Source organism: Diorhabda sublineata, chromosome 5 (assembly GCF_026230105.1).
Source record: "Diorhabda sublineata isolate icDioSubl1.1 chromosome 5, icDioSubl1.1, whole genome shotgun sequence".
NCBI lineage: Eukaryota > Metazoa > Arthropoda > Insecta > Coleoptera > Chrysomelidae > Diorhabda > Diorhabda sublineata.
The window spans coordinates 33,774,287-33,789,824 of record NC_079478.1 but is presented as its reverse complement, the minus strand read 5'-3'; the positions used below and the strand labels follow the sequence as shown (position 1 = coordinate 33,789,824).

The window sequence follows — 15,538 nt, the reverse complement described above, 5'->3', positions numbered from 1 at the left end:
GGCGCTATAAAACGATCATATCGCATCATGTTTTTCCGCTAGGTAAACGGTGCGTGAGCGGGGGGGCCTAGCGTGATTGGATAGTTGCATTCGTGGAGTTTTAGTAGCCACTTCGACGGAAAGCGTCGCGCTTTTTGTGTTCGCACGTTTTACTAGAACGTTAGTTTATACGTCTTGACTGTATCGTTCAGAATATGGATTAAGACAAACAAATATGGGTTGGGCGTTTCCAAGAGAGCGGTTACACGTTTAAATCACCAGTAAAAGTTCGTCCAAGAACGTCTAGGACCACAGACCACAGACCACAGACAATGTTGATACTACTCGGAAGCGATCGGCGGCTTTAAATTTGTCGCGACGAAGTTTACAGCAAATTTTGAAGTTAGATCTTAAACTGCATCCTTATAAACTCCAGTTAACACAGGAATTAAAAGATACCGACTTTAGAGCAAGGTTGGCATTTGCTAAAGAAATGCTTAATCGGTTTTCTACTTTTGACAACATCAAAAATCCAAAAATGAAACATCAAACACCACTGCATAGTCCGAAAGTAACGGTATGGGCAGCAATCTCAAACAAAGGAGTTATTGGCCCTTTCTTTTTTGCGCTAGAGGGATATTTGACTTCAGAACTTGAGAGATCAAGAATATAGAATACGAGAACTTGGTTCTAACAAAAGTGTCACACATCAAATGACTCTATGGCGGCTGTGAGACAGATATTTCCTGCAAGACTGATTTCCAAAAGAGGTGATATCCTTTAGCCCCTACGTAGCCCTGACTTGAAGCCTCTTGATTTTTTTGGGGGGACACCTCAAACAAAAAGTCTACATGAACAATCCGAGGGATATCAGTCAGCTAACGGGATATATCCGCCAGGAAATGGCAGCAATCACCCCAGATTTATTGACATGAGTTATCACAAAACTGCGTTCGCGTTTAGAGGAGGCCGTTTTCGAGAGAGACGTCATTTAGGTGATGTTATTTTAAAAAAATAAACTTCATTCAATTACCTAATCATCATCTTTTATTTCAACAATACATTATGTATTTATTTTTTTAGCCTATACTTAATAAATGCACGTTCTATTGCGCCACCCTGTATCAATTATGATTGGTTGTGGTAATAAAACAAGAATTCAAAAGTTTGTGATATTTTTAATAATAAATACCCTGGTCAACACGTTTCGCAGTCTATAGTTAACAAATTTGTAAAAACGTTTCGTGAAACTGGACATGTAAAAAATAATGAAAAACCCGGTAGAAATGTTTAATTTGAACTTTCCGCCGACAATGATGAATGTAAATCATCTATTTTGAGAGTTTTGCATAAAGAAAAATTCCACCCTTACAAAGTTCTGTTGGTTCAGGAGAAAATGAAGATAATCCTGATAGGCGAGGCAAGAATACTGTAAATGTATATGCCTTTCAATGTACTTGTACGGCAAAACGCGGATCGTGTGACTCCGACATTAGAAAACCAATAAACCAAATAAAAAATTTTAATGAGAACGGCAAAAAACGTGGAGAATGTTGTATATTTTTATTACGACTATAAATCTTTCATTGCCTATAAATTTCGACGCGCCTCTTTATGAAAAACTGCTTAGAAAGAAGAATTAATTTCATGTGCCTATGTATATAAAAAAGAGGGAATGTTATAATAAATCGAATTGTCTATGCGTATATTTTGTATTCGGAGAATTTTATTATTGTGCTGTCAACAAATTTTTAATTGTAATAAATGACGACAGACGCAAATGTTGTAATTACCGTCATTAACGAATCAATTATTGTATTATTGCGTTTGTTCCAATTGTTACAAAACGGAAATTGTATAATTTACGTAATTCGTAAAATATTTATTTATATATTCCAATAAACGGTTCCACTGAATACAAACAAATACACTTATATTTAAATATATAATTTTCTAGAAAAAATGTTACTACTGTTTGAAAAAAAAAAAACAAAAGAATATGGACTATGTAATTATTGCTCTTTAACATTATTTTATGGCCTTTCCAACTACAATGGAATTTTCAAATTCGGAGAATTCGCACGGCGCCTATGATCTGTTTTTTATAAATGGAGGAAGCGCCTTTGATGTGTCCTTTTAGATACTGAATACACTGTTTACACCAACACTCACAACTACACTGTATGACGCGCGTTTCGATAACCAAGTTATCGTCTTCAGAAACTGCAGGGGGGGGGTACACCATCTTGTAAACAAATATTATAGTAAATTTATATTATGCATGGGTCCTTAGGCCGGCCCTTTCCAACTACAATGGAATTTTAAAATTGGGCGAATTCGCGCGGCGTCTTTAATCTGTTTTTTAAAGGCGGACTTGCTTTTTATAAACTCTTCATAGTCAAAATATTTTCCTTAATTAATTTTCCTTAATATTTCTTCAAAGTTTAAACGTCCTTCATCGATATTAGCCGTAATATCGTTCTACTTAATCGAAATCTTGTTTTCCATATTGACAGAAACATCGTTTTTCAATGCCGCAATCTTCTCGTCAATATTAGCCGAAATATCTTTCCTCATTTCCGAAATTGACGAGATTAAAGTGATTGTTTCTATTAATGAAGTTTTTAGATCGAATTCGACCACTTACTAGAGCCACTTTCACGTCACAAAGTCTCTTGGTCATGTTTATGTCACTATTTATTTATAATACCCCACACCTGACAACAATGTAACGTTTTTCGTATTTATTTACACACTTTATATTCGTGGGGTGAATTAATAAACTCTATTTCTTACGTTCTTAATTTATTTACACACTATACGATACACTTAACTTATACTAATTTATTTATAAATATCACAAACGATTTCCGCGATTACTTTCACTTATTCGTTCTTTTCACTACGACTATTTATTTAAAACTAAATTACTGCCCTACATAAACTTATTTATATACCAAAAATAGAATTCTAAAAAGTTCTAGAATAAAAATAAACAAAAGAAATATATAAATAGACTTTCCTAGAAATTATTTGAAAAAAATACTGTAATAAACCGCCTTCTGTAATAAAAAGTTTATCAAAAGCGCGCTCGCCATTAAAAAGAAGATTTAAGGCGCCACGCGAATTCGCCGAATTTTAAAATTCCATTGTAGTTGGACAGGGCCGGCCTAACGACCCATTTCTCGAGATTGGTGGTGTATCCCCGCATTATAGGCGAGTTTTTAAACCCGTATTTTTCTTAGGTGCATTCGTGCGAACACGGAAAATTTACGCCAACAAACATTCCCGCGTAAAGAAAAATGAAAAACCACAACACACTGGTTCGTGTGCAAAAATCGTCGATCCAGTTCATACAAATTTCTAGGCAGTATGTTGAGAAATAGTACAACGGTTTGCTTCTACAAACACGTTCAAACTTGTCGCTTAAACCTCAAGATGTTTTTTACGCGCACAATATTCGTGCGCAAGAGGGCTCAAATCAGTACGCAGCTTTAGAAGATGAATTGGCGGGAGAAGGCCTTTGGATGGGCCTTTAAGATCTATTGATTTTTTTCTATGTAGGTATAACCCGCAAAATCTGATGTGTTGCTCTATTTGCTTATTGTAAATCTTCATGCGTCAGTGACAAGTCTTAACATGTATCAACTTGCTGGTTCAATCCATTTCATTATAGTAGGGCTTGAAAAATGTCTCAAATTGAGTTTCGCGCTAACTAACTGAAGTGGGATTAACACCAACACAAATTATAAACAGAATGATGGCGGTTTATGGTGACTTGGGTCAATTTGTTGCGCTGGTGATGAGAATCATTAAAATACAATACATGTTGTGGTGCAGAACGAATTAAAAAGAAACCTAGTTAAGTTCAATCCTTTGGACTTATTATAGGGACGAAGTTTTCTGGATGAAATAGTCTAAAAAAATATTTAAGCGTAGAATGTTTTCAATCGATTTAGCGAAAAAGGGTTCCATTTCGTAAATTATTTGAAACACGTATAAAATGAAAGGAAATATAAAACAATACGTGATTAGGGAAGCGGAGACGTTGGTCTGTATGTCGAAAACATAAATGTTACGTTAGCGTTTATACGAGAAATTGTAACGAAAACAATAGTTCGAATGTTGATAATCGATTTATTTTACAGTTTATCAAACGCTTTCAATTCAAATAGACAATGGAAAACGAACAAAACGTACAGATGGAGGCCTTAGTCACGTTTCCCTTTTAAGTCTTTCGACGTGATTCAAAATTATTTCATTGTAGTAATAGTTTCATGTTGGTTAAAAATATAAAGCTGAAAAACACGTGTCTGATCGAGGGAAACGAAAGTATAGTTCTTCCTATATCAACTGCAGATTATAAAAACCCTTGTCAACAATTTTCTTTGATATACCATAGGCGTAGATACCTCATTTTATAAATTTATTATTTTTATAAATACTTAATCTCACCGAGCCACTCCACTGCTTATCGCAGAGTTTCTTGCGAGAACATTTAGAAAAAAATTGTGTTCATACGGCTTCGACCAATAGAAACAAATTGTATTTACGATTCGATGTTTTCATTGGTAAACAGTGGATATGATGAGTTCACGTGACCTGGCAGTTTGTTAGATGTTTACCGGGGGTGTAAACATTATTTTTCATTTCTTAATTTGGTATAAGTTCCGTGCGTATTTATGAAATATTGATTGTTCCTCGTATAACTGTCTTTTGCAATTAATATGAAAAGAACTATAGCCGCAAAGGGCTTAATGTATTGTACTGCAATAAAATAGGAAGACAATTTTTTACTAGTTTTATTACGGAACCTAGAGTTAGTTTAAAAGTGTCGTAGAAAGTACCCCACGCTTTTACAATATTGACTAATTTTATTTTTATGCCAAGAATGATGTCCCTCTTTTTAGTTTGATCCAGTTGCCCAAAATTTTTTGGTTATTGCTTTATTTTAGTGAGAATATATCAAAGAATTTTCAGATTGAGGTCGAAAACTTTACAACTTTCGTGAATTAGCCGTATTATTCTAGCGCTAACTAACTTTTCCTTCATACTGTTAAGTCTTTCGGAATAATTTTGCATCATAACAGAAATCACATTTCCACTGCATTATTTATTCCCTTTCTTCGCCTTTTTTCAGTCATTGAATGTCCAAAATTATTTGAAATCCTTCAGAGATTTCATACCAAAAGAGATCATGTAAGGCTTTCTATATTTCTTTGCGTTTTCATAGCCATGGCGTATTGGAAAGGTATATAGTTCATAGTTACATTGTGGCCGTTGAGCACATATGCCTTTAGATAGGCCCGTCATGCACCACTTTACGTTACCAAAAGCCGATGTCCTTTGAGAAGCCGATCCTTTCGATATCAATAACGCTTCCCAAGTATTTCAACCCAGCTTGTGTGACTGCAGGGCACTAACAAATGACGTGGTCTGCGGTTTTATCCTCTTCCATACACCACCGCCGGATCGTCCGTAATTCCCATGGCGTCTTAGATGACAGTGTCCGGTCACTAGTCGGATTTCTCGCATATTTAGCTGGAGTAGTCTTATGCCAGGTGTCTCTATCCCTCTCTGCTGAACCCGCCTTGCAACTAGATAGTTGAGAGACGAGATAGCAGCTCTTTTAGCTACACCAAGGATGGGTTTTGGGACCAGAGGTGAGTTCTCAGTCTGGAGATTGAGTATCGACCTTGTCTGAGTAACCGGGCACCAAAACGAGCTGGATCTTGTAACCATCACTCACCAGATTTTGTAAGACTTTCTTGAACTCTAGCACTAGCCTAGAGCACAACTTTTCGGCCGTTAAGGCTTGTATGACAGCTCTGCTATCTGAGCAGATTGAGATTAACGCGTTCCTGTGACGTCGATTGAATATAACGCATCATAGCGAATACATCGGTTTGGAAGATGGTAGCTTATTCCCAAGCTTATTTTGGGATGTCCTCCGCAGAAGCCTGCTCCCGGACCCGTCCGTGTACTAGGTGGTTTCATTATTCAGTATAGCGGGCTTGGAGTCACCGATCCACTTCTTTCACGTTCAGTGATGTGCGCAGGTGGCTGTTTTATTTTCTGTCCACGTATTCGTACCATAGCAATTTTGTATCCAGAGGTACCCTCAGATATTTTACGGCTCCAAAGTACATAAGAGGAATGTATACAAATAATTCCACGTTGGAGTGTTGTTTTAACATATTTTTCAATGTTTGAGTTAATCTATGGTGGCCACGAAACTGGTAAACCTGGAAAAGTCAGGGAATTTCTCTAAAAATCTGGGAAAAACGAAAATTTTCCATTAGGATTATTTAAAATTATTCAACTACTAGAATTTTTTCGTTTCCTTCGAATGAGATTGAAAAATTGGCGCGCATGCCATTATCATACCGTCTAGCGTACTTTTTATTGTACTATTCAACACCATCTGTTTTATCTTTAGGAAATGTGTGCGTAAAAAATACCAGCTGATCATTTAGCGATTATTTTAAGTCAGATGATAAAAAACTAAAGATGATTTTAAAGAATTGACCAAATACATAAAAATTATGTTTACATTTTTTCATGGTAACTCATCCAAATATAATTATCTATTAATCATACATATAATTGATGTTTTTAAACTTAGGGAATTCTAAAATTAGATCTCTGGAAAACCTGGAAAAGTGAGGGAATTTTATTTTAAAAACTCTGTGGTCACCATGTAACCGGACCCCACTGGTTTTACGTGTTATCTGTTTTTTGAATCTTGTTGCAGAATATATTTTTTTGAACGCTATTTGGATCAAAAAATCAGTTTTATTACTTTTTTCACGTACCTCTTATTGATATTGAAATCAAAACTTTCCAAGAATTTCATTTGGAATATTAAGGTTCGTTGACCTTTCGACTTTATCAATTTTCTCAGAGATTCGTATTTAAGTCGATATAATAATTATTAGAAATTATAAAAGTAATTAGGAACTTAATTTCCAATTACGTGTTTCCCTTTGTTTCTTTTAAATTCCAATCGACACAATAACACACCAATTGAATAACTATGTGATCTTTGATTCTTTCAGTTCATTTATAATGACAGTAGATTTAATGTGGGTTATTCGAGTTAAATTTTTCTGTAAAATGTCTTTTTCTTATTAAGTTTTAAAGAAAATAACTGATTTTGTAAAATTGTCATAAAAATTGACGCTCCTGCATCTCTATTGATGAGTAAATGTCATAAAAATTGACACTCCTGCATCTCGATTGATGAGTAAATGTCATAAAAATTGACATTTCTGCATCTCAATTGAAGTAAATGTCATAAAAATTGACATTTCTGCATCTCAATGGAAGTAAATGTCATAAAAATTGACATTTCTGCATCTCGATTGATGAGTAAATGTCATAAAAATTGACACTCCTGCATCTCGATTGATGAGTAAATGTCATAAAAATTGACACTCCTGCATCTCGATTGATGAGTAAATGTCATAAAAATTGACATTTCTGCATCTCGATTGATGAGTAAATGTTATAAAAATTGACACTCCTGCATCGCGATTGATGAGTAAATGTCATAAAAATTGACATTTCTGCATCTCGATTGATGAGTAAATGTCATAAAAATTGACACTCCTGCATCTCGATTGATGAGTAAATGTCTTAAAAATTGACACTCCTGCATCTCGATTGATGCGTAAATGTCATAAAAATTGACATTTCTGCATCTCGATTGAAGTAAATGTCATAAAAATTGACATTTCTGCATCTCGATTGATGAGTAAATGTCATAAAAATTGACATTTCTGCATCTCGATTGATGAGTAAATGTCATAAAAATTGACACTCCTGCATCTCGATTGATGAGTAAATGTCTTAAAAATTGACACTCCTGCATCTCGATTGATGAGTAAATGTCATAAAAATTGACATTTCTGCATCTCGATTGATGAGTAAATGTCATAAAAATTGACACTCCTGCATCTCGATTGATGAGTAAATGTCTTAAAAATTGACACTCCTGCATCTCGATTGATGCGTAAATGTCATAAAAATTGACATTTCTGCATCTCGATTGAAGTAAATGTCATAAAAATTGACATTTCTGCATCTCGATTGATGAGTAAATGTCATAAAAATTGACATTTCTGCATCTCGATTGATGAGTAAATGTCATAAAAATTGACACTCCTGCATCTCGATTGATGAGTAAATGTCTTAAAAATTGACACTCCTGCATCTCGATTGATGAGTAAATGTCATAAAAATTGACATTTCTGCATCTCGATTGATGAGTAAATGTCATAAAAATTGACATTTCTGCATCTCGACTGATGAGTAAATGTCATAAAAATTGACATTTCTGCATCTCGATTGATGAGTAAATGTCATAAAAATTGACATTTCTGCATCTCGATTGATGAGTAAATGTCATAAAAATTGACACTCCTGCATCTCGATTGATGAGTAAATGTCTTAAAAATTGACACTCCTGCATCTCGATTGATGCGTAAATGTCATAAAAATTGACATTTCTGCATCTCGATTGAAGTAAATGTCATAAAAATTGACATCTCTGCATCTCGATTGATGAGTAAATGTCATAAAAATTGACATTTCTGCATCTCGATTGATGAGTAAATGTCATAAAAATTGACATTTCTGCATCTCGATTGATGAGTAAATGTCATAAAAATTGACACTCCTGCATCTCGATTGATGAGTAAATGTCATAAAAATTGACATTTCTGCATCTCGATTGATGAGTAAATGTTATAAAAATTGACACTCCTGCATCTCGATTGATGAGTAAATGTCATAAAAATTGACACTCCTGCATCTCGATTGATGAGTAAATGTCATAAAAATTGACACTCCTGCATCTCGATTGATGAGAAATGTCATAAAAATTGACATTTCTGTAGATCTAGACATTTACTCATCAATCGAAATGCAGAAATGTCAATTTTTATGACAATTTTACAAAAACAGTTAGTTTCTCTAAAACTTAATAAGAAAAAGACATTTTACAGAAAAATTTAACTCGAATAACCCACATTAAATCTACTTTTTCTACACCCATTCATTTTTTTCCATTAAATAAAAAACATCGTAATTATTTAAACTTTATTATAATAGTTGTTAATAACAATTGAACAATTATTGTAAATCGATTGTGCCTTATTATTTAATGGCGATGAACGGTTATTTATAATTGTAGTACTACTCGGTACATCAGAAGACGAAGATTGATAATTGGTAATTGCCTCCGATATTCGTAATGCGTTGTCATTTTTATTTTTGAGGGATTGATTCACATAGTCTTCCGCTACTGTAGAAGATTACCAGCCACCACGTCCTTTTTATAATAGCATATCACCTCCTGCATTAACTAACATTGTGGGTGATGATTTCCTGAAACGATGGCCGGTATATTGCTTTGGTTCCGGCAGCTCAAGATATTCAGCAATTTCTGGTACTACAAATGATGGTCTCGTTTTAGTTTTAGAATCTGGAATATCAATTATCAAGGATTTTCCCGTGACCTGAATGTGTTCCATTTTTATATTTCTAAGTTTTTGTTTACGGCAAGCCCCGCTCAATCCAATAACGAGGATAACCTGAAAACAAAAAACAAAAATTCATTTTTATGTGATGATAATTATACAACATTTTAATTGTTTACCTTTGACAACAAATGTTTATCGTCGAGGACATCTTTCAGAAAATTATTAATTTATTCTGTAGGAAGGATTTTCGATTTTTTTCCTCTGTTAATGTTATTATTAGTGTTTAGTGTAGTTCTTAGCATCGAATAAATGGTCCATAGAGAAGATGGCTTCATAGTTTTTGATATTTCTTCAAAATACGCACATTCTCCGAAAAGGATTTAACGTTATGCTTGTGTCGCCAATCCATAAATTTTTGTAATTTCGTACGTTCCTTTAGATTTTAGCGCTAACAAATTATGTGTGGCAGCTTGAGCTTTTTCTAAAATCTCCGATGGAGTTCTCATCTCGTACACTACTATCAGACATATTCGTAGATAAAGTTGAGAAAATTTTTGGATACAATCATATTTTGTTCAAGAAATTGACAAAATAAATGACATGACATTTATTTTCATAGCATGCTACTTAAGAAAACGTGTCCTATTATTGCATAATGTGCTGCCTACATTTAGGAGCATCACTCTTTCAAACCTGAATATATGTCGTTAATGCTAAAAGTTTTTATGTTTTTTAAATGACTAATTTGTGTAAATAGATCAAATAAAGTCTTACGCAAATAAAAATTTGATTGTAAGTTAATTAAACCAAGAAGTTTAAGTTTTCTTCTCAAAACGCACGTGTATGCTATGAGATCTCGTTACGTGCATGTTATTGTTAAATGTCATTTACAAGGAATGTTGACAGTGCGATTTTTGACTTTTCCAGACATGGGCGTAGAAAAAATATGAGTCAATTATTAATCGATTATTCATTATAAAACAATTTCATTTATTAAAATAATAATAGTTGTAATAGTATAAAGTTTGAACAGTTCCAACATAAATTCCCGAAGATGTTCCGCAGATATTTTAATATGTTTGTTAAAAATCTCAATTATGTTTGGGATTTCCAGATTTCCAGCCATGTGACGTTTTATGGACTTATTTTTTTTAAACAGTCGTGACCTATCGGAACAAAAAACTATGTCAATATATTTCAAACGACGTAAAATCACAATCACAGTTGTACAAAAAATGTTGTTTGTATCACGTGTATGAAATTCGCGTGTTCATGGCACATTCGAGAGAATTTTCAGCTTTGACATGCAGTCTAGACGAAAAATTAACACTGTCATTTGCCAACAGTACATAAAAAAAGAACTATTTTAAATATATGTCTAGAGTCTAGAGATGACGGTAGTTGCTTGAAAATACCAGTGTATTGGAAGCCATCAATAGTGAACGTAGTAATGGTTATGTGATACAATAATTTTATTTGAAAGGTGTTAGTTCAACCAATATAAAAGATGAACTAGATTCTACTTTGGGTGCTACTGCTTCTTCGTTTTCAATAATAAAATAATGGGTTGCAGAGTTTGAACGAGAGCGTACGACGTGCGAAGACCAGCTTCTCAGTGGTCGACCAAATGTGGTGGCGACTCCAGAAATATTCAAGAAAATCCTCAAAGCGGTACTGGGTGATCGTCGACTGGAAGTGTGCGAGCTAACAGACATAGTAGACATTTCAAAAAGTGCGGTACATCGAACATTAACTGAAAATTGGGACATGAGAAAGCTGTGCGCCATATGAGTGCCGCGTTTGCTCACAATCACAACAAAAACAGATTCGTGAAGATGTTTCCATTGAGTATTTGGCAGTTTTTCACAGAAATAAAGCCGTTTCATAACCATGGATGAAATGTGGATCCATCCTTTCACACCCGAAACAAAAGAACAATCAAAACAATGGACTCCAAAGAAGACAAAGACTGTTCCATCTGCAGGCAAGATCGTGGAGTCAGTTTTTTTGGGATGCACGTGAGATAATTTTCATTAATTATCTTGTGAAAGAAGAAACTATCAACGGCGAGTATTATGCGAACTTATTGCAAGGTTTGAGCGAAGATAATAAGCAAAAACGGCCGCGTTTGTCTGAGCAGAAATTGTTGTTTCATCAAGACAATGCACCATCTCACACATCCGTTATTGCAATGTCCAAAATTCATGAATTAATGCTCAAATTGCTACCTTATGCACCCTATTCCCCAGATTTAGCACCCACAGATTATTTTCTGCTTCAAAAAATGGCTCGTCGATCAAAAAATTTCCAAATGAAAAGTGATGTCTGCAGTTAATTGCTATTTTGAGGAGTTTGACTATTTTTATTATCTAAGGGGTATTGAAGTTATTGAACATCGCTGGGAAAAGTGTATGAAGCTAAAAGGCCAAAGATTTTCAAATATTAGAAGAGACGTAAGAAGAAATAATGTTGAAAGAGTTTATTGAAAAATATGGTCGATGTCAGTGCATTTGTTTAGAAGCAATGAGGTACAATTTGGGCAGAATGTTTGTTCCAAATTTTACCTTTAATTTCCTCAATTGCCTTCAAATGTGAGGAACTTACGTCGTTTCTTTTACTGGTACATTAAATTTGCAATACTTTTGGAGAAAGGATTTGAAGTTTTGATTAGGCAGCTTTAACAATGGAATATTTGATTTCATCATTGTCTGGTTAAATATTAATATGTCTTGTTCGTTTAGTTTTTTGGACACTGGTTGGAAACATTGAGTTAATCTGTGTTGTGATACGTCTTCAGGATCATCTAGAACTGCCTTCAGTCATTTAACTAATAAAAATTAATGAAATACTTCAACACTACAAAATGCAAATCAATGTTTTCTCTTCGAAAGCATAAAATAAATAAGAGCCGACACAAATTAGTCTACAATTTATGCAGACCCCCCAACAAATGTCAAAGTAAGGGTTTAAAATGAATTATTTTGAATTTGACACCGGGAAAATCAATGACTCGTTTAACTACCTTTTTTATATTACTTTCTAGAAAACTGCAATAAAAGTAATTGCTCAAAATATAGATTTATAATTTTTTGTTCTTGAAACACTTGCCATAGCTTGATTACATTGGTCGACAAAAATTTTTTTTTGTAGTAACACCAAAATGAATAGCATATTGTGATAAAATGGTTCTATACAAATACGAAAATATGAAAAAAATAATTAAAACACGTAAAGTTTTTTAGTTACATTCATAGAACTATATTCATTGCTAAAATATTTAATATTTATTAAAAATCGTATATTTTTTAAATCGTATATATTGATAATATTTATAGTTTACGTCTAATAAAGATCTATTAAAAACAAAAACTTTAAATATTAATTAGCTCTACTTTTTCCTTCTATGAGGGGTTGCATTTTCCCTTTTTTTAAACAAACAGTTATCACCCATCATGGCCGATTCCCATCGTCCTTGATACCGAATTTCCAATGTTTTAAAATCTTGCGGAACCTTTCACCCTGCTCATCACTGACAGCTCCCAAAGTTTCCGGAAAAAATGTTAGATGGGAATGGAAAAATGAATTTGCAATGACATTCGAGCACCAAGAGATTTGTAGGCGTCTAGAAGTTCATCAAATAACTTTTGGTATAGTTTGGATCCACATTGTTGCCTAAAGATCCCCTCACTTCACTAACAAATGCCTTCCATGCTCTAAAGGGGCAGAAGGACATTTTTGGGATCTACAAGGGATGTAAACTTAACATTTTGAGAACCCGGTTGAAACTCACTTCTTGCTTGCCAATTTTTTTTACATAATGTTGTTCTACTACCCGACTGTCCCATGGACAAAGAAAACAGCAATGTTTCGTAAATCCTCCCTGAAGTCCCATTAAAATTCCATCACCTTCAGGGCCCCACATATCTGCTACTTATACTAGTTGTACTCAATTTTGTCTAAAAGCGAGCGAATATTTTCATAAGTTTCTTTCATCTTCACAGAATGAGCAACTGGTACAGACAGTTTTAAATTTCCATTGTGTAATAACACTGCTTTTAAACTATATTTAGACGAGTTAATAAATAGGCGCCACTCACTGGGATTATGCTCAATATCAAGTTCCTTCATTTGATCATCATTATCCATACACGCACACAACGGATTTTTCATACTGTAGAATGAAGAAAATGTAGCATTTCTTTTAGTAAAGGTCGTAATTTTTATCTCCTTGGCTAACAATTTCCATTCCTTAAGACGGGAAGCAAGAAGTTCAGAATGTTGCTTAGATACCCCCAAGCAACTCACTTTGAACAATCGAATGTGGCTCGCCGGAACTGGTATTTGAAATAAAAAAAGTGTCGGTGCATTGTTCTTTGGAGCTTCCTGATGAATACGTTATCTCCAGTATCTTCTAAAACAATATTTTGCGGATCTAAAGGCGCATTCGGTACTGGTAAATCTTCTTTATGGGGAACGGGTCCTATAGCAGACGCCAAATTTGGATATTCGATCTTTCTTTTCTTAGAATAACGTTCAGTCTTTGTTAGACAAAAATAGCAGCAGCAATTGCAAAAGGCATGCTTTTTTTCTTTCCATTCATCCACTGCACTAATGACACGCTACGACTAACACAACACGCGTGGTGGGCCCACTTCTTGTCTTGGTCTCCAATTAAAGTACCAAAATATTTGAAATGGGTTTATTTTACATTTTCGGATAATGGCCTGGCTTGCGATTTCATCATAAATTCTCCAAAAATATAGCAAAATTTGTGAGGAGAAGCTTTACAACTGCGGCGTGTTTGATTCGTCATTTTCGCCTTTATAATCACTTTTTGCACTATGAACAAAGAACCACTTTAATTTTTAATGTTATTTTTATGTTTATTATTCTGAAAAATACCGTTCAGGTATTTTTTCGGCCATAAAATTTACCAAAGTTAACCGCCCCTTTATAAAATTACCTACTTGCTAATGTAAACAGGGATAATTAAGCTATTGAAAAGTGGTACGTGTTAGGGCTTAATAAATATTTTTTTTCTATTATTTGACGGTTATTTCCATTTTAAAAATAAACGTCTCGCCTGTGTTAGGAAAATCTTGTCCGTCAGTGTTATTATTATTTTTTTAACGAGAGTTATCATCCCACATTGTGCTTTTTGAAATTTGTAGAGCCTACGGACCCCCAAATTGAACAAAAATGTTCATGTATGGAAATCTATTTCCTTCGAAGACGGAAGTTATTGTTAATTTGGTTTAAACAAAAATGCCGGAATAAGCAACAAAATAAACGTCATATACGTTTCATTTCGTAATCAGTATTATTATGAATCATTCCAGCACGTACCGTTCGTGTGATAAGGCTGATTTACGTTCGCGAAGCGCTGTTTAGCTATTGATAACGATTTTATTTGCAAATTAACTACAAAGTCATTGAATTGGTTTCCCCATAAGGAGTTTAAAATTTCGCGAAATTCCAAGTGTTTTACTATCGGAATGATTATTGATTCTATTCCGAAATTTGTGTGTTACCTCCAATTCCATACGAAATTCGATTGTGAAGATTTAGACGTGAGTAATTTTTTTAATATTTGGAAAATGTTTTGTGAACATGTGAAGTTAATTTGACAACGTTTTATACGAGGGAGTGCTTAAAAATGGTTTCATTTCCTACCTGTGCTTTCGTTGTTTAAAACATTTTTTGTACCTATATCTAGAAATACTGCCAGCTCTTTTCACTTTAATGTCCTTTTAAGCCCCTTTTTATGCGTGGAAGAGAAGAGAAAACCACACGAGGCCAGGTCAAGTGAAGTAAGATGCGTGGGGCAGCGTAAACTAACCAACAACTATTAAACGTCATGGTGGAAGAATCAGTCTTCTGTCTGGAACAACTCTGGTCTTTTTTTAACGAACATAGTTCCGTAATCTTAGTAACACTTCTTGTGAGCAGTTATTTACATTATCGTCGATGTAACTGTCGGTAACTGCGTTTGATTTCCAACCTCTCAGTTTTTTTTCACAGCTGATGTAGATTAAATAAGCAAGGGCGTAAGATCGTGAATTTACCTCGCAATT

At 34.2% G+C, this 15,538-nt stretch overlaps 1 protein-coding gene across 5 annotated transcripts in view; it reads left to right on the top strand.

The window, feature by feature from the left end:
- Positions 1-15,538, top strand: part of LOC130443897 (ral guanine nucleotide dissociation stimulator-like 1) — an 82,735-nt gene that overhangs the window by 42,669 nt on the left and 24,528 nt on the right. Inside the window, exon 1 of one of the 5 annotated variants that reach the window (XM_056778784.1) lies at positions 14,870-15,034. The exons of the other annotated variants lie outside the window; for them this stretch is intronic. Coding sequence (XP_056634762.1) covers positions 14,960-15,034 — 75 coding nt within the window. The 5' untranslated portion in view covers positions 14,870-14,959. Of the gene's footprint in view, positions 1-14,869; positions 15,035-15,538 lie in introns of those variants that run through there. 5 annotated transcript variants of the gene reach the window in all.